This window comes from Limulus polyphemus, unplaced genomic scaffold (genome assembly GCF_000517525.1).
Source record: "Limulus polyphemus unplaced genomic scaffold, Limulus_polyphemus-2.1.2 Scaffold692, whole genome shotgun sequence".
NCBI classification, from domain to species: Eukaryota; Metazoa; Arthropoda; class Merostomata; order Xiphosura; family Limulidae; genus Limulus; species Limulus polyphemus.
The window spans coordinates 206,222-224,860 of NW_013666302.1; the positions used below are offsets into that span (position 1 = coordinate 206,222).

The 18,639-nt window shown below is 30.5% G+C and overlaps 1 protein-coding gene across 5 annotated transcripts in view; it reads left to right on the forward strand.

Annotated features, from left to right (window-relative positions):
• Window positions 1-18,639, forward strand: part of LOC106460007 (CLK4-associating serine/arginine rich protein-like) — a 99,564-nt gene that overhangs the window by 61,075 nt on the left and 19,850 nt on the right. For 2 of the 5 annotated variants that reach the window (XM_022386596.1, XM_022386594.1), the window contains exons 15-20: window positions 1,740-1,779; window positions 9,585-9,648; window positions 10,947-11,005; window positions 11,264-11,310; window positions 13,694-14,020; window positions 14,410-14,467. In XM_022386596.1, coding sequence (XP_022242304.1) covers window positions 1,740-1,779; window positions 9,585-9,648; window positions 10,947-11,005; window positions 11,264-11,310; window positions 13,694-14,020; window positions 14,410-14,467 — 595 coding nt within the window. Of the gene's footprint in view, window positions 1-1,739; window positions 1,784-9,584; window positions 9,649-10,946; window positions 11,006-11,263; window positions 11,311-13,693; window positions 14,021-14,409; window positions 16,958-18,639 lie in introns of those variants that run through there. The other 3 variants (XM_022386595.1, XM_022386597.1, XR_002610658.1) reach the window with 3 other exon arrangements.

The window sequence follows — 18,639 nt, forward strand, 5'->3', positions numbered from 1 at the left end:
AAAGAAGGTGTTTGGGTGCCTCATGAACTCTCCGATGATCATCGTTTCCAACATGTGAACGTTGCTTCGTCTCTTCTGGCACCTGAACCATTTTTTGGACAGAATTATCACTGGTGATGAAAAATGGATTCTCTATGCCAATATTCAATGCCAAAAACAATAATATGCATCTGATTGTCAACCTTGAAGAAAGATATGTAAGTGTATTTGTCAAAAGGAGGAGGTGTCTCAATACTTGAACATTTTTTCATTTGGTATCCTAGCATCTGAATTCCTTAATAACAAAGAACATGTTTGTTTTCATTAGGAAAATTCTATTTACTATACAATCATAGCATGTTTTTGTTAATATTTTCTGTATTTTTTTACCTTCCCTTGTGGGGTTTGTTGATTGAGATGCATCAAATAATTATATTTGGAATTTCAAAAGATTTTATTTTGAAACATAAGTTATCCAATAAAAACAATACTTTTCTTAACCAACTTTAATAATAAAAGAAAAAAGAGTAATAATATTACCTTCTGTCCTCAGAGATTAATAAAGCAGGCAGTATTATATGTTAACATTTGTTTAAAAAATACTTTTTATTAGTTGAAAAAGGATGAAGGATGTTTATGTTGTTTACATACAAAGTAGAATTCCTATTAATCCTTTAGTGTATGATGTTTGTGATTTGATCATAATATCTGTTTAGCAAATGGGGAGACAAGGATTTGTGATATTATATATAATGAAGTTCAAGTTTGGAGTAGTAAGGATATAACACACTTATTAACTACTATACAAATGTTGACTGGTTATGAGGACAATGGATCATTTTCCTGATAATATGACAGTGGCCTGAATGTGTTTCCTGAGGCTTTCATCCTCGAAAAACAGGCACTGGCAACTGTCACCCCTGTTTTCAGTATTGTGAAATTAAACAGTGTTTTAATATATACAATTTCAATTTGTAGGCCTATTTATCTTGCATGTCACTATTGGTGACATGGTTAGTAAGGACCACCTATGTAGATTATTATTATTTCTTTATGAGAAATGCTTAACTTAATTGAGGATTGATCACTGAATATCAGATCACAAAAATGGTTATACCTTCATGTGTTTACAAATTATAATAAATGTATAAAGTATGCACCTGTCTATTATCAACATAAAATTTACCTAAAAGGTTGGCAAGATTTCTGACTTTGTTATCCACAGTCACCCTCAGTACAGTGCAGTATTCCTTGAACACTTTACTGTTACTTTGATTATGTTTTTAGTACTCTTACTGTCCTATTCTGCAATGAGACTACAGCTGTTCATCTGTGAGTAATTGAAATCTTACACCATCAGATATGTCCACATCCATTTTATGGGTTTTAGTAAGTTGATTGTAATTAGACTTAAATGAATCGGATTGTTTTCACTGTACTTCAAAAAAATTGCTGTCTGCAAATTTCTATGATATATGCATGCATGGCAATTGCTTTTGACAGTCATGTGATCTGTTGACCAACTTTTCAAGGCAACATTTCAAATGTTTCATAGCACATGATTTGCTGTTGGTCAGTTATGGAAAAGAATTCATGCTAGGGATAAAATGATGAGTAATAAAACATGAACACCAGTTATGTAATTTCCAAGTTATTGTAATCAGTTAAACCTTCATAAAGGAAGCTTTTAAAAACTGTAATTTCTTTAAATAGTTTGTTTTAAAGTTAAGAACAGTTATTTTTTCTCTTAATTTTTACAGACCTGTTCCCACACTGGGTAAAGCTGTTCCTGCCACCAAAGTCAGTAAGAAATTGTCCCTATTGTTATGATTTCCTATACCACATTAAGGCTTTCCCTCCTCTCTGGCTCATATATAATTCACTAATACTTTAATTTCAGTGTTCCAGCAAAGATTTCAAAAAGACAGTGGGCTAAATATTATGCATTTTTAAATTATACACATAAACATTAGAATTTAATTAATTTTTTTTCTGATTTTATAATGTTAATCTTGTTTTAATGAAAGGTACTTGTAAATCTTATGGTTAGTTGTAAACAATAATACTTTTTAATATTATGTTATATCTAAAGGGTTAAAAAACAAAGCAATAAATAAGATATAGTATAAACTATATAAAACTAATCTATTTGTGATTTTTTTTCATAAGCTAGCCTATAATAGTAATTTTGTCTTATCTGAGGTCATGCAGTAATATTAATATATGCTTTTCAACAAAACATACCACAGTGACTTTCTGAGACAATAATTCGCCTCCCCACACAGAAAAGCTATATTTTCTTTGGATTTCTGCACTGAGAGATTTGCATGCCAGTACATTGAGGCAACTCCAACCTAATTTCACATGTTTCAATGTGAACTCTACTGGTGCAGGATAAGATATCATCATGCTACAAAAAGCCCTACACCAATAGGAATGTGACACAACATCCATGCACAGTAACTCCCCCTATGCACTTGCACTCAATAAAACTTCATTCTTCTCCTTGGCATTGTATTGAGCAGATGTGTTTAAATTTTTCGTCTGAGTTTAACTTGTTGAATTTTGCAATGTTCATGAAACTTTTTGTTTTCTTTGGCTCTTGTTTCAAAAGCTTTAAAATTTTATTGTGAATTCTTAAATGACAGTGACTTATACTTAGTCCTGTGTGAGTGATGTTATTTACACACAGGCCTTATTTCTACTGTGGCTTCTGGAGGCTTCTTGTGTGAGAGGGATGCTGCAGCCATTGTTCAGTATGTTGTGGATTACCACATGCTTACTGAGCTTCTTACTTTCATCCCATTGGCTGAAATTCTTTCTCCTCAGTTTGGAATGATCTGTTGGATCACGACTTTTGCCTTATTTGTTTCCGGTAGTGTCTTACCATTCAAGAAATAACCTTAATATTCCAATCTCTTTGTGGATTTCATTCTCAGATATGTTCCTTTCCTCATCTTTGTTCTGTGTCCTTTACTATTTCTCATATTACTCCGTGATCCATAGTTCTTGAAGTTTACCTTGTCTTTCCTCCTTCCTTATTATTAGGATTTATACTGTATCCATTCTCTAATAGCTCCTTTCTCACATCAGAATTCCTTGTTCCCCTCATTTTCATGATATTTTGTCTTAGATTGTACACTTTCTTTTTTCTCATTTCTTGATTCCCTGTCCTTGTTATATATTTGGCCAGCTTGGGGATTGAACCCTTTACCTTGTATTTCACTCTCCTGTTCCTCATTTTCACATTTGTGTCTTTTTTTCACTACCCTCCTGTATTTCCTCACCTACCTTTGCCTTTTGTCTGAGGCACTTCAGTGTGCTAAAGGTTGGTTTTTCTGGAGATGTTTGTTCCCTCCTCTTTGTGAGCTTTTTCCACTTTTTCTGCACTATCCTTCCTTTGTTCCCCTAATGTTGTGAGTCAATGGGTTGGGCTGCATTCCTTTTAGTGTACTCCTTCCTCCTTGTTGTGTACATGGTATTATTTAGGTTTCCTTTCTTTACCCGGATGTCTTCAGTGGTGTTCTTTTCTCCCTAACGACCTGGAATGACGTCTTATGTCTTCTGCCCTCATTATCTTCCTAGGTTTTTCTTCTTTCTTGACCTTGCTCTTTACTCCTGTTTTTCACTTTCCCATACCAGGTTCCAGGCCTTCCTATTTTTCTCATCCTCCCTCTACTAGGCTTATAATACATTGCTCTTCTTGTCAGTGACTATCATGTCATCTCCGGGCCTTGTGGGTACCCTTCTCTTCCTCTTCACCTGCTGTTGGTCTCATTTTCTACGAACAGTCATTTTTCATTTCTTTTCCACGGTCTCTCTCTTCCTTTTACTCCTCTTCCTATTTATGGTCTTTTTTCACCCAGTCTACAGTTGGCCATGGTCAATGTCTTAAACATCCATCTTGACCCTTTTTCTGTATGTTTTCTACATTTTGTTCATCGGATTCATGTTTTCCATTTCCTTGCTTTCCCTTCGATATAGCATTGGCCTCTTCTGTATTCATTTGTATCGTGAGGGCATTTGCTCATCATGTTCAAAGCCCAGGGTTGGTGCATTCCTTATCTTGGATGATTGGCTTCTTTTGGCCTGTTCTCAGATGGTATCCTTTTCTCACACCTCCCTTTCTTTTACAGGAGGCTGCTCAGTTGGGGTGACTTGTTATGAAATCTGCGTATTTTCTCACACCTACTCCATATTTGGTACTTCTAAGCATTTGATTCATCTCTTGTCTCTGCCGACGTTAGCCTTATCCTCATTGCTTGCAAGCTATTGCATATTTAGACACCAGAATATGAACTTCTCATTCTCAATTTGTGGGAGGGGTTCTTTCACTTTTGGGGACTCTAGTGTCCCTGGAACCTCTCATTCCTTTGGGGCATGCACACATGTGCCTCCTCCAGTGAACCCATTGTTCTTTCTCATGAACCTCCCCTCTCCTCAAGGAATTGTCTCGATGATTGGACTGTGACCATACTACTTTCAGCATTCCCTCACCACCTCTATAACTGGACCTATCTATTCTCTGATGCTTCCTTCTCTGATTAAGGCACATCTATGGACAACTACATGGCTTCTGGCATTTGGACGCAGGCTGAATGTTCATTCCACATCTACGTGATTGTAATTCCTATTCCACATCTACATGTTTGAAATTCTCGCTGGTCATCAGGCATGTTCCCATTTGTGCCCCTACTGATGGAGTGCTTGGTCAGGATCCACTCTGACAATTCCACAGTCGTTTCTTACGTTGACACTACAAGAGCCATCCATTCCAGAACCATCTGCTTTCTGATGTTGGACTACTCTTCTGGCACCATTTACATCAGGTTCGTCTGTTATTTGCTGTGAGCTAAGAACTTTGTGGTGGACTGCCTCTCAGCTGTTTCTCATTCTACCAGTGGAGTTGTCTTTACACCTGCAGGTCATTCGTTGGGTTTCTCTTGATTGGGCATGCCACTCTTCTCAGCTCCAGGCTTCCTCTCTTCTGGTTCCCTGTGCCTTATTCCTTGGCTCTGACTGTCAATAACCTTAGCAAGGCAGTGTCTCACCTCTTTCTATATGTCTATCCTTCTCTTCATCTCCTCCCTTGGGTTCTTGCCTTGACACAGGACACTCTTTGTTGGACCCTGTTGTTGAAATCTCTTTGACCAATCAGTCTTGGTTTTCACCTTCTCCCCTTCCTCTGCCAAATATCCCGCCTCTCTTACTTTGACCTCTAATATCCCTTATTAATCAAGAGATATCATCCCTTAATCTTCACATGTGGGATTTGTCCTGTCCTCTTTTCTGTCTGAGGAGGTGAGGTATCATCTTGAAAGTTAGCATTTTCATAATCTGAAAATGTATTTCCGATAAGTTTATGGTAAAATATACCACAGTGACTTTTTGCCCTAAAGATATCCTTGTTAAAAAAAACGGAAAGTTAGAGAAATTGTTTATGAAATGAACAGATGTTAATGAAATAATAACTATTAAAGAGTAAAAACACAAGTAAGATCTTCAAAAATTAATTATTTATTTACATATACTAGAAAAAATAAAGGTGCATATAGAGAGTTCTTCTCATTGGTTTTTGAAATTTTTTCTCATGCCTGTACAAAAGACAGATAAGAAAAACATCAAGTACCAAAAAGATTATGTTTGTTATACCCCATAGACTCATTATATGATAGACCATCAATGAGAATATTGGATTATTATGAATAATAAATTTAATCTAGGTTATGAAAAGCAGTCTTTCTTCCCACATAATAAAAACATGAAAGGGTCATGGATAATAAGATTGATTTATACCTAAAGAAGAAATTATTATAAAATAAAGTATTTTATTAAATAAGCACCATCCATTTATAAGGAACAGGAGTGTGCATCACAGAAACATTAACTATTCCTATAGTAGACCTTGAATATTGCTGTTACTAAAATTTTAGTCAGTGTATCAGGAAGCAACAAGGTCTTGCTCTTCTCATTTTGTGACTGATGTTACGTAAGGTCACTTTGAATGCATTTAAAGTTTAATTACAAAATACATTTCTAATCTATTTCAATAATTTTGTGCTATGAAGTAGTGAAGAAACTGTATTAAAATATTATTTAGTTAATGTTACAAAATGAGAAAATGTTTAGATTGGTTTTCGAAGTATCTGAACTTCATACTTTTCTTTTTTGTTTTTCCTTCTATAACTACTAGTTTATATTGGTGTATATCAATAAAATATGTAGAATTAAGATATAAATTACATATATTCTCAATATTTTGGAGGCAATATAAATTGAGCTGTTATTTATTATTGGGTGATTTTTCATGTATATACTACCAATGTCGTGTCTCATTTTTGAAAAAATACATATGCCCTCTAGGTAACATCTCTTCTAAAGTGGAGAAACTAAGCTTCAAAATGATGTAAACAAAGTCAGTCATTCCTAACAACGTTTCTCTCAGTGTACAAGTTTTGAATAAATCATTGATAACACTACATTTAAAGGTCAAATAGTGTGTGTTTTGAGAATTAGTATAAGTCTGGGAATTTTATTTATAGTTTTTGCTGAGGTTTTTTTTTCTTGTTGGTAATACTGGATTTGTGTTACATAGTTTCTGTTTGGAACTTACAGAGATGGTTTTCCATAAACAAATTCAGTTAAGGATATTTAGGCCTGTTGGGTTGTACAAATGTTGGATTATAAAACATCTTTTGTTCCTGCAGAATTTATGTATTATTGGTGAGTTAGATAATTATTTCAGTAGGCAAAAGAAAATACAAAGTGATAACAGCAATATATATGTGATATACACACCAATGAATATAAAACAAGTTAAAATTGATAAGATGTATAAAATACAAGTTAAAATTTATAGTATGTTAAAATGGAACTTTCTCATCAATTGTGATTAAATATTTATACTTATTTCTTTCTTATATTTTTACAGTTTTTCATTATGTATGTCAGTTGTCATTTCTACATTTGGATGGAAAATTTTTAATTTTTATTGAAATTAAATTTACTGGATACATTTATAAGATTTTAGGCATACAATAACAGTAGGCAAAAATATTAAATATAGAATTGAAGAAAAAAAGACTAATTGTACATTTCACAAGAACTTCATTTATTCATGACCATGGTTTCATCAGTAAAGGCATCATCAGGTTTCAAGTATCAATTATATTAAAAAATTAAAATATAAGGCAAAAAATTAAATATAGAATTGAAGAAAAAAAGATAATTATACATTTCACAAGAACTTCATTTATTCATGACCATGGTTTCATCAGTAAAGGCATCATCAGGTTTCAAGTATCAATTATATTAAAAATTAAAATATAAGGCCAAAGGAAATATTTTTATTTTTAGATATAGTATTTCTCAAAATATTAAAAAATTATAATTTAAATTTTTTATAAATTAAGTATAATAATAATTATTATTTTCTTTGAAGCTGCACAATAGAAAGTTTGTTTCACATTGTGTAAATTCTGATATAATAGTAGTTTATTTATGCAATCAAAAAGACTTTGTCTCCAAAGACTAAACTTTAACTAAAATCATAAAGAAAGATTCATAACTAAAGAACAAAATGTTGTGTACACATGCTTCTTACACATTTTAAAGAAAGGTTTAAACTTCTTTAAGAATTAAGTCTTTTGGCTAGTGATGGGTGACAATTTATTTTTAAATGTGTTTAAACAAGCACATGCAATCAGCAGGTATGAGATCTGTCCTTCATTTTTATTGTCCATCAACACACTTCATTCAAATCGATTGAGAAAAATTCTTGGGGGGGGGGGGGTAATTGCTAAGCAACGAGATAAAATACTAGCAGTAGTAGGCTCATCTGAGATTGCCTTGTCTGGCTTAAATGTTTTTTCTAAACTGAAGTCAGCATGTGAGGCTCCTTTTAACTGGCTGATGGAGTCACCTGACCAATTGCGAAATCTCCTTTGAAACTGAAAGTATCTAAGTATCTCAGAAATGCACAAACTCCTTAAAATGCAACCATTCACTGTAATTGTGTGTATTTTTTGCCCATTTATTTAAAACTACATAGAATTTATTGGATATTATTTTTATGTGCAAAATCATATAGATGTGGTATAAATTTGACAAAGATATTACCTGATGAAATATGGTAGAATAGGTACAAGACAAAATTCTCAAAATTGTTTTTGATAATTAAGGTTTGTGATACAAATCAAAACATAGATGTATTAAATGTCACATAATTTGAACTTAATTTTAGTCTCATAAATTATACTAGACATTGGAGTGTGAAATCACATGACTGATAATTTTATCGACATTTTTTTACAGGAACTTAAAGAGGGGATCATATTTATTGTACAATTTTCACATGCATCATATCTTCGTGGAATTTTACTATCATTTCATACTCATAAAGTTTAATATTAAATGAAAAAGACATTGTTAAAAGTAATAATTCATGAAAGAATACATGTTGAGATGGAAATCTGTATGAAAAACTCTTTTTACTAAGATATATTGGCAAAGTATTATTAAATCATGATTTAATTCATAATCACAAAGCTTGTTCAGTTCAGTATCTTTATATTCTCATAATTAGAAATGTTTTTGTATATATTCTTGGTATTGTATGGACTTGAATGATTAGCATATGAATGTATGGTAGTTTCTGTTTACTAACCTTTTGTTTTAAGTAAAGGCTAGAGTTTAAGTATTAGATGTGTATATATATATGGGTAAAGAGTGGGACTGCTCTGTCAAAAAAACATCTAGCTGGAACACTGGAATTTATCTTGTAAATGGAGTTTCTTAATAGATGATTAATATAAAATTTTATCCCTTTAAAAGCTGTATATATTAGTATTATTATCAGCATCAATTTTGAAATATTCAGTGTTAGTTTTTGTTGTTTTTTCATTGTGATTTTTCTAGATTTAGCACGGTGGTTTAAACTTTTATGTAATGATGATTGTGTTTTACTGAGTTTCAGTTTTGCTTTCAACTATCATAGATCAGTTTCATTATCAGTATCTAGTAAATGTAATATTTTAAGTTATGCACTTAGTAATCTCATATTATTTTGTTTAGTGGTGATCCCTGAAATTGAAACTGTGATATTTTAGTTTTAAAGCATACTATCGAATGGTGTTAGAATATGTGTGTGTATGTGTAAGAGTAAGACTTGACTTTCCAATGAAATTTATTTGACTTAATGTGTGTTACATGGAAGCTTAACTTGCGTAAAGGTACAATAAATAGTTCATAACATTTCAGCAGTGTGTTCATTTTGATTTGCTATTGAAAGTGGGATAGTTTTGTTGATTTATTTAACATGTTTAAGCCTATAAAAGTAAAGATTGTCATGTAGTAGAATAGGAATGTTATTTTTAATTCTACTTTGAATCATTTTTATTTCCACTGATGTAATTTTGGAAATTAAGTATGATGCTAATAGGCTAGTAAAAATATTTATCCATTTGCATGTCTTGACTGCTCTTTTTTATATTATAAACAATTTAAAGACTTATCAGTTAAAGACATTGCTAAACATTGTAACAGAACTTGTAACATGTATGCTCTTATTTGTGCTACCCTTGTGACTGTATTTTCTTGGTTTACAGCAGTCGAAGCTGACTCCACAAGAAAAACTTAAACGAAAAATGCAAGCTTTACTTAATAAGCAGTGTAAGTATCTTCTCTTTGTGTTTTCAATGCATGTTTATATATTTCATAGAGTTAATGATGCAGTTATTGGGTATATTTTTTTACAGTGCAGGTACATATGTATAAAAACAAAACTTTATTTCTAACAATGTTTATGTTTTCACATGGATTTCCAAATATTTGTCATCCGTAAAGTTTCTTCCTTTTGTTGTGTTTTTCCTCCACCATTAGTCAACTATTGTTGTTTATTGTATCTACATATCTATTTCTTAGATTTGGTACCTAGATGATGAGGTTATCACACTTGTGGTTATTAGATGGGTGGGAAGAACCAAGTAAAATAACAGTATTTATCCATACTAAATAGTAATTTTGAACAGCAAATTCTATTGAATAAACTATTCCTGGATTTTTCAAATTAATTTTAACAGTTGTAATATGGAAATACCACAAGTACTGAAACAATTAAGTCAAATTTTATTTGTCCCCACTAATTACTGTGAAAACACGTAATGGTGTTTAAATATATCAAAAATGTAAACAAACACAAGGTTTAACTTAATAAACTTTCACTGTAGTCAAACTTGGATAGTGGCAAGTATAATTCAGTTGAATGGCTTGTTAACAAATATGAGTATAGAATTAATATATAATATACATTAAGTCTTTCTTTTCTGAGGATTTAGTAACTAAATTTTTATATGTACCTTTATTGCTGTATTTTTTATCTCTTAAGCATATTACTTTTTTTTTCAATGCCACTATGCATATACATGCATAGTTCATACTTGCATATAATGCAGTAAGTTACAATGCTCTCCAATTGCTCAGTGGTAAGTCCAAGGGATTACAGTACTAAAGATGAGGTTTTGATCCATACAGTAAGCAGAGCACAGATAACTCATTGTGTTGCTCTGTGCTTAACAACAAACATATACACAGTTAAATAAATCGGTAAATTAATGAAATATTAGACCTATATATGGATATTGAGAAAAACATCAGGAATATACTTTCCAGTACTGACTTTCAGCATGTCCACCATATCATCTAAGTTGCAAATAATATGATGTCAGGATAAAATTTCAGAAACCACCTGAAAAAAAGAAAATAAGGGTTATAAACAAAATATGTTAATCAAGAAGGAGTTGAGGATGGTATGTGGATAAAATCATGTGCTAAAATATGACTTATAGTAGTGGTTCAATCTAAGTGACTTTCAAAATATTGTGCTTACATTTTGATGACCTTTTAATTTGAGTTAAAGAAAAGCTGTAACCTTAGAAGGTTAATATATATATTTTTAATTTACATAACAGATAAAGCTGATAAACGAGCACAACAGGAGAAACAAGAAAAACAAGAGCAAGAGAGACAGGTTAGTATAATTTCTGATTAGGAAGAAAAACAATGAAACAGAATATTAGTTATTAGGTTGTTTTTTTAACACTGTATACAATCTTCAGAGCTTATGATTTTATAAATGTTAGAATCAATGATGTTTCTACCTTGTAGATTAATATGAGAAATGCTATAAAATATTGAATGGAAAGACAGCCTTGCATGAAATTATTAATTAGTGAAATAAATAGCTTAAATTTATGATATCATTGTTATTTTAACTGTTATATTTCAGGACAGGGCTGAGGAGCTTCGGGAAATGGCCATCCGGCTAAGACAAAAGTAAGTATACTATGATATTTGAATATTTTGTGTATGAATATAAGCATTTGAAAAACCCATAGGGTTAAGAAGCATTTGAAAATGCTTAACTGTGTTTTAGATTTGGATTACTGATTTTTATATATTCTTATAAAACTTTCCTATAAGGTTTTGTATTTTATATATCTGTAAATTTTTAATTGTTTTCATTTCGAAGACACCATACACAGTTTTCAGAGTGTTTATGATCACTGGTTAACAATAAAAATGTATTTTTATTTTACCATACCAAAATTATAAGTAAGCCAACTTTTTTAATTAAATTGTTAATCAGAAGGTTTCATTTAATATATATTGAGTTTTAAACCTGTATTATATTCTTTTACTGTCGTAAATGTTTTTCAGTGACTTTCTTTACCCATTCAAGCAGTTACTTAGACTGATGAGACCTAATGTAACCATGGCTTAACAAACAGTAGCCCTTTCAGTGAAAGATAATTTGATATCATTGAGTACAAAAATATCTAACTAAGAATACCTACCTCATCATCTTCCATAAAAAGAAAAAACATTTATCATGCAGCAACATCATTACTGAAAAGCAGTGTAAAATGATAAAGCAAGCTTTAAAAAAAAGTCAGGAATGTAATTGTGGTGGAAGTTGTTCATAAAGATAGTTTCTACTAATATCATGTTGCCAAGCTAAACTTTTATTGCTTTATTAAGTCTTTACACACTTTCATTATGACTTTTTGATGCTTAGATATAGGCATTTACATCACATTATAGAAACTGAGGTTGAGAAACAATGATTGGCTAAGATTAGCCCTTTCGACACGAGCTCGTGTAAGTTGCAGAAAATCGTATTATGAATTTCAATTGTGCAACAATACATACGGTAATTCTGAGATTTCTTAACACATTCTCTCAGAAACTGGTAAGATTTTATTTAAGATCATAAGTATCTTGTACACAAAGAATGACTATTTTAATTAATGGTTTTACTGATAATTAGGTTATCTTTTGTAGTTTCTTGCATTCAAAATCTTAATAAATCGAGTGCAAGGTGATTTTTCATTTTAAGTATAAAAATACTTTTCTTCATTATATAACCTCTAGAATCTCCTAAATGAATATCAAAAGTGTTTTTAAGGTAAATGTTTATATTTTATTTTCATTTTCTCTACAATATCACTAACTCTAGCTATTATCGTCAATGTACAATGCAATGAAGTGATTAAAATTAGGAAATAGAAAAAACAGAACAAAAACATACTTTTTAATTTTAAAGATTTTCTTTTGGTTAAATTCGTAATTTCAGGCAGGTATTTTCCTTTTCACATATTTTTAATTTTCCTTTCTTGTCCTTTACCACTTATTATTATTCTCAACACAAGTCAACAGTGCCCTCGAGGCATATAACAGTGTTTCTGGCAGAGATGCACAACCCTTTGGCAAAACTTTCATGCACCGTGTAATGGTGTAAACCTTGAGAACTGATGCAAAGTATGACGTTTATTTAAGAAAATGTTAAAACCTTCAATTATTAATATTAAAACATAAATAATACATAATTTACTAAAATATAAAAGTAATACCTGAATACAACTTAACTGTATTTCTAACTATAACATATTTAGGTAAGAAAGAACCATAAGTCCTATACTCGATCAAACAGCCAACAATACTACTGTCAGTTACATGTACTCCATGACAACAACTGAGCATCAATTTCAAGATAACCATTGTTAGATAATAGTGTAAAATAAACTATATGAACTGTGTTTTTACTTCTTCAGTGCTGCTACCCATGTGATTATAACATTATTGTAATTACAAAGTCATTTTCTTATTCTTTATTGTAGCATGGAATACATTTGAAGATTAATGGTAAAATGCTATTGCTTAGTTAATTAAAAAAATATTTGGAGATAATAGTAATTTCATTAAGTCAGATGTAAGTCTAGATTGCTCAACTCGGCAGATTCTTCTTCTCATTTAATAGAAGTTATTGTTTAGTATAATATTGAATACTGAAATACTGTATTCGTTGTTATAATAGTGTTTCATCAGATTTGTTATTTAAGTGAATGACACGTGCATTTTCATCTATTACAATTTTCACAGAGCATCTTTTTAACTTTTTGTTTCCCATTGTATGATTGACTTCTTTAGCTTTTTTTTAAATGTTTTATGGTTCAAGTGGCTAAGAAGATTACCTGTTAAGCTTCTTTTTCTGTATTTTAACATATCATAGCCTAATTGATTTATATTAGTTTGTTTCTTGTTTCAGAAAGCTCAAATCTCTTAAAATATGCAATCTTAAAACATTAAATAATAATTTGAAACTCAAAGTTTTGACCTAATTTTATATAATTGGTAAAAACTTCTAATGTAATTTCAGGGAACGAGAAAAGAGACACAGACAACGTGAACATGACGGAGACATAGATAGTGAAGACAGCTTAAGTTTTCCTTCCCGACATGACGTGGATACAAGAGATGATACTGAAAAACCATCTTATAATAGGTCTCCTGATAATCGTGATTCTTCCAGTCCTCCAAGTCGGAGCCGTGGTACTACAATTCAGAAGCAACGTACAGTTGACTATCCTGGTGGACGAAGTCATCGACAAAGCAGGAGGCGTAGTCGTAGTCGTTCTTGCGGTAGATCAAGTAGTAAAAATCAGCAACATAAATTTAGTGAAGTACACAACCGGAAAGTAAACAGGTTAATTTCAAGAGAATAGTTTTGAAAGTTCTCATAAGCAGAGTAGAAGTTTATAAAGAGAAAGAATCGTATGAAGAGTCTGTAAGATTTTAAGCACTGTAATTTCATTATGCATTGAAAGCGTGCCTTAAAGTTTTTTCATACATCAAGTGTAAAGTGAAATGTTGGCTTGCAAAGTTTTTCTAATCCTTCTCTTTGTAAGGTGAAGAAATTAAAATCTGCTAAAATAAATGTTTGAATAGAAATATGAAGATACACATTATGGTTTTAGTTTTATTGATGTTAAATTGTTAAAATGTTTTTGATGAAATAATATATTGATAATTTTTCTTTTTTAAAAATAGTTTTTCTTAAAAAATTTTAATTTATGTATAATTTTTTATTTGCAGAGATAGATCAAGATCACGCTCCAGGTCAGGTTCAAGACCTACAACTTTAAGACCACTGGTAGATTATTAATTTTCATAAAACTATGTTCTTTATTTGATTGTTTTCTAATTAAATCAATAAAACCATGCTTTCTTTGGCTTGTATTAGCAGAACCGTATTTCTTTTGGTTTATGATGATGTTGGCAAAACCTTACACCTGATTTATGTCAACATTAACAGAACATTTATGTTTTGGGGCATTTACAGTAGGTTCGAAACTTTGTATCTTCTGATTTATGTCAACATTAACAGAACATATATGTTTTGGGGCATTATTAGTAAGTTCAGAACCTTGTATCTTCTGATTTATGTCAACATTAACAGAACATTTATGTTTTGGGGCATTATCAGTAGGTTCAAAACTTTGTATCTTCTGATTTGTATCACCAGTGAAATTTTATGCTGGTTTATATCAACATAAACAATTCCTTATCTGATATATTATTCATCATGTTGTTTTGTCAACACTTAACAGAGCTTTGTATTCTGACGTATATTATCAAGACCTTATTTTTGTTTATTTATATTGCTAATAGCTGAATCTTGTTTCTTCTGATTTCAGCATCTGCAGAACTTCATTTATTTTATTGTTTCTACTGGTTTATATCAGTGTTAAAACCTAAAACCTTCTGGTTTACATCATCATCAAGAAAACTTTATTTTATTTTTCTCTCCCACTGTTTCTTAACATTTTTATACAGCATTTAATTTTTCATTTGTACATTACAGCATTGTCAAAAGAAGTTTGTGTAAATTTGATAAGACAACATCAAAATAGTCTTAACTATTTTGTATTCGTAACACGAAAACCATAAACAAAACTGTAAACTGGCTCGTAGTTTTTACAATAAACTTTTGCATTTTGATTTATATTATTATTAAAACTTGAAATAAATTGGTTATCATGAACATAAGGTAGCTTGGACATTTTACAGAAAACACTGTTAGCAAAGTATGTGTGGAATAAAATATGTCATCCTCAAGACAACTTTGCTATCTTGTACCTCCAGAAACACATTTAATGTGGCTTGGTTTAAATCATCATGAATTCAAGTTTAAGTTACCTTATAATTATATATATTAAAAACATCAATATCAATAAAACTTGATTTGAATGGGATATGTTGTTACCTACTGCATCTGTAGCTAGCTTGAATGTTCTGTGTGAAGCATCATTATAACTCGGTTTGTGTTGGATAAGTCATATACTCATAACCTTAAGCTAGCATGTTTCTTTCATCGGAAATATCATAGGCAGAACCTTGAGTTAGGTATATATAATCATTATTAGAAACATTCGACTGATTTGAGTTTTCACCAATGAATTGTGCATAACTTGGTTTTTGCCAATTAAATGTTTAATATTTTTTGTATTTAAATTAGAGGCCTGTTATATGTAGTAACAGTTGTATGAGATTGCAGATATTTTTTTTTCCACATTCCTGTTAATTAGTTCATTACAGGTTTCAAGTCAGTCACAATTTGTAAAAATAGCACATCAGATTTGTCTTATGTCTGCCACAATTAACTGCCCAAAAGGTTTTTTTTGTTCAATTCCAGAACCAGTTGGTTGATCTAGAGTTTGATGGCAACCAGAAGACTATATAGATGCTGTTTTACATGCACTATGTCAAATATTAAATGTTGAAATTTGATAGAGCAGTGGAACCATTTAGGCTCAGTATTTGATAAACTAAATTGAAGTATATTTTGAAATACTTTTTTTTCGTATATCTTACGTGATTATATCCATAATGGACTAACTAAGAAAAATGTGAAGAAAAGCATTCTAGCATGTTTTAATACAGCAAATATTAAGCCCATTAGTGTTTAACACTGTAATATAACAGTAATTAGCTTACAACATCTAAAACTAGTTCCATACACCACAATCAGTGTCTGTCTGTGTCCTTGAACAAACAAAACTTACTGTTTTCAACTTTACGGTATTATCTTTGCATTCAGTTTTTAAATGCCTTTGCCAAGCCTTTGTTGTAGGATGTAGAATAAGTTTTGAGTTAAATATTGATTGCTTAAAAATAACTGGGTCTAATTACTTTTGCAATATAGCATTGTTTAGCAATATGAGTGACTTATGAATGCAAAGTAAGCCAAGAACTCCAGTTAAAATTAAAAATTCAGAGTAGGAATATATTTACAAAATTAAGCATGGTAACTGTAGTGTATTATGAAAAAAAAAACTACTCATGAAAGTTGAAAGTAAGATTAATTATGATCACAGAATAATGTACCATACAACTTACTAGCTAAACTATTTCATGGTGATTAAGTGATGCTAATTATTCTTTTCTGTCATTAGCTAGAGATTGATTAGTATATCACATATAACCTGCATTTTGATTAATTATATCTTGCATTTTTTAACACCAAATATGTAACTCTGATGGTAGGATATTAAAATTCCAATCTCTTTTCAGAATGTTTGAATTTTTTGTATGACACTACCTCTGCTTCAAAAATAAATAAATAAAAATGTTTGAAAACATGTTCCAATAGTTTTTTTTTGTGTGGCATTGCTTTAACAGTTTCTATACTAATAATGCATCTAATTCTGATTGGTTTTAACCTTCAATGATAACTGTCAATAGAAATACTTATTTTGAAGTTGTTAATTTTATATTCGTAACGTTATTGTCCTATTAATTCTTTCAGACTTTAAAATAAATACAAAAAAATATTTAAAATGTATAAATAGTTTCATTTGAAATGGTTTTTAATAAAGAATATTTTTATAGTGAAATGTTTATAACTTGGGTTTCAAAGTTTCACTTGAAGTTTAACAGGGATGAAAAAGTAATATATATTTATTTTAAATTTGAAGCTTGCAACTTCAGTTGTATGCGAAAATTTAATAAAGAATAAAACATTTAACATTATTTCTTGATAGAAAGTTCAAAATAGAAGTTCTGAAAGTGTAATAAAGAAAAATATGTCTAGGACAGTATTTGTTGTTAAAAGTTTTACAAATTGAGTTCTGATTAGTACCTTGTTGGGAAGTGTCATAGTAGTTTCTTGAAATTTTTAAGTGTGATCAATAGGGGATGTTATTTAAGACAATGATTTGAATTAAGGGTTTTGTAATGTCACAAGAAGTTTCCTTACCATCTTTTGATCTGTACATCATTTTAATATTTGTGGAATCAGAATACAAAAAGGAAGCAAGTGGTTATACCATCGTTATAAATATTTGTTTTGTTTTTTATCATAATTGAATAAAATTTCACATTTTTGATAATTGTTTTCGTATACGTACTAGTCTGAATTATATTGTTTTGTGTTTTCGACTAATATATACATTAATTTCTCAACGAGCCCTATAGATTTTTGAGATAAGAAGTTAAAAGGATGCTTTACTGATAGATTCTTGTAAGAATTTTATGATGTGCATATACACAACAGTACAATTAAACCTGTTTAAATAACTAAGAATAATGACTTCATTGCTCTTGGCTAGGTAAATACTTTCAGTGTATTATTTTATTTTTACACAAAGTAAGTTTAAGTTGTTGATTGGTCGAATACTGTGGTTTTAACAGAAAAGAATAACTGGTTTTATGTTTGGTATTATATGTTGTTTGATGGTTACCTGTACACACACAATGTGCTTGTATAAGGTTTTCTGATAATATTGGCACCTACTAAGTTTATGAATTATTCAATGGAAAATCTTTTTCTTAATACAGTACTGATATAATAATCATAATACATTTTAATACCATAAGTTATTAGTTTTTTGGTTCAGTTTTCAAAAGTATGGTAATCAGTTCTTGATGTCAATTTTTACATTTCCAAAGATATTTTAAGTTTTCCACACATTATTATCTGGATTTTTTGAGTGTTCGACGTTCTGTTATTACAACACTTATTTCTAAAGGTAGAGGTTTTGTTTAAAATACAGGAACTCTGTAGGTAGGAGATTATGAAAAACTAGCCATATTAATTTTAATTACTGCATTTCTGCACCTTCCACTTACCATCTTTTTATTGGGACTTATGGTTGGAAAGTTTAAAACATATTTCATAAATGTACGTTCCAAGTAGTGATCATAATTTTCTATCTACATTTTTCATTCAAATGTGATGTTGCTATATAAAATATATATATATATATATATATATATATATATAGTAGTGAGAAAACATAGTCGTATAATAAATACAATATTAGT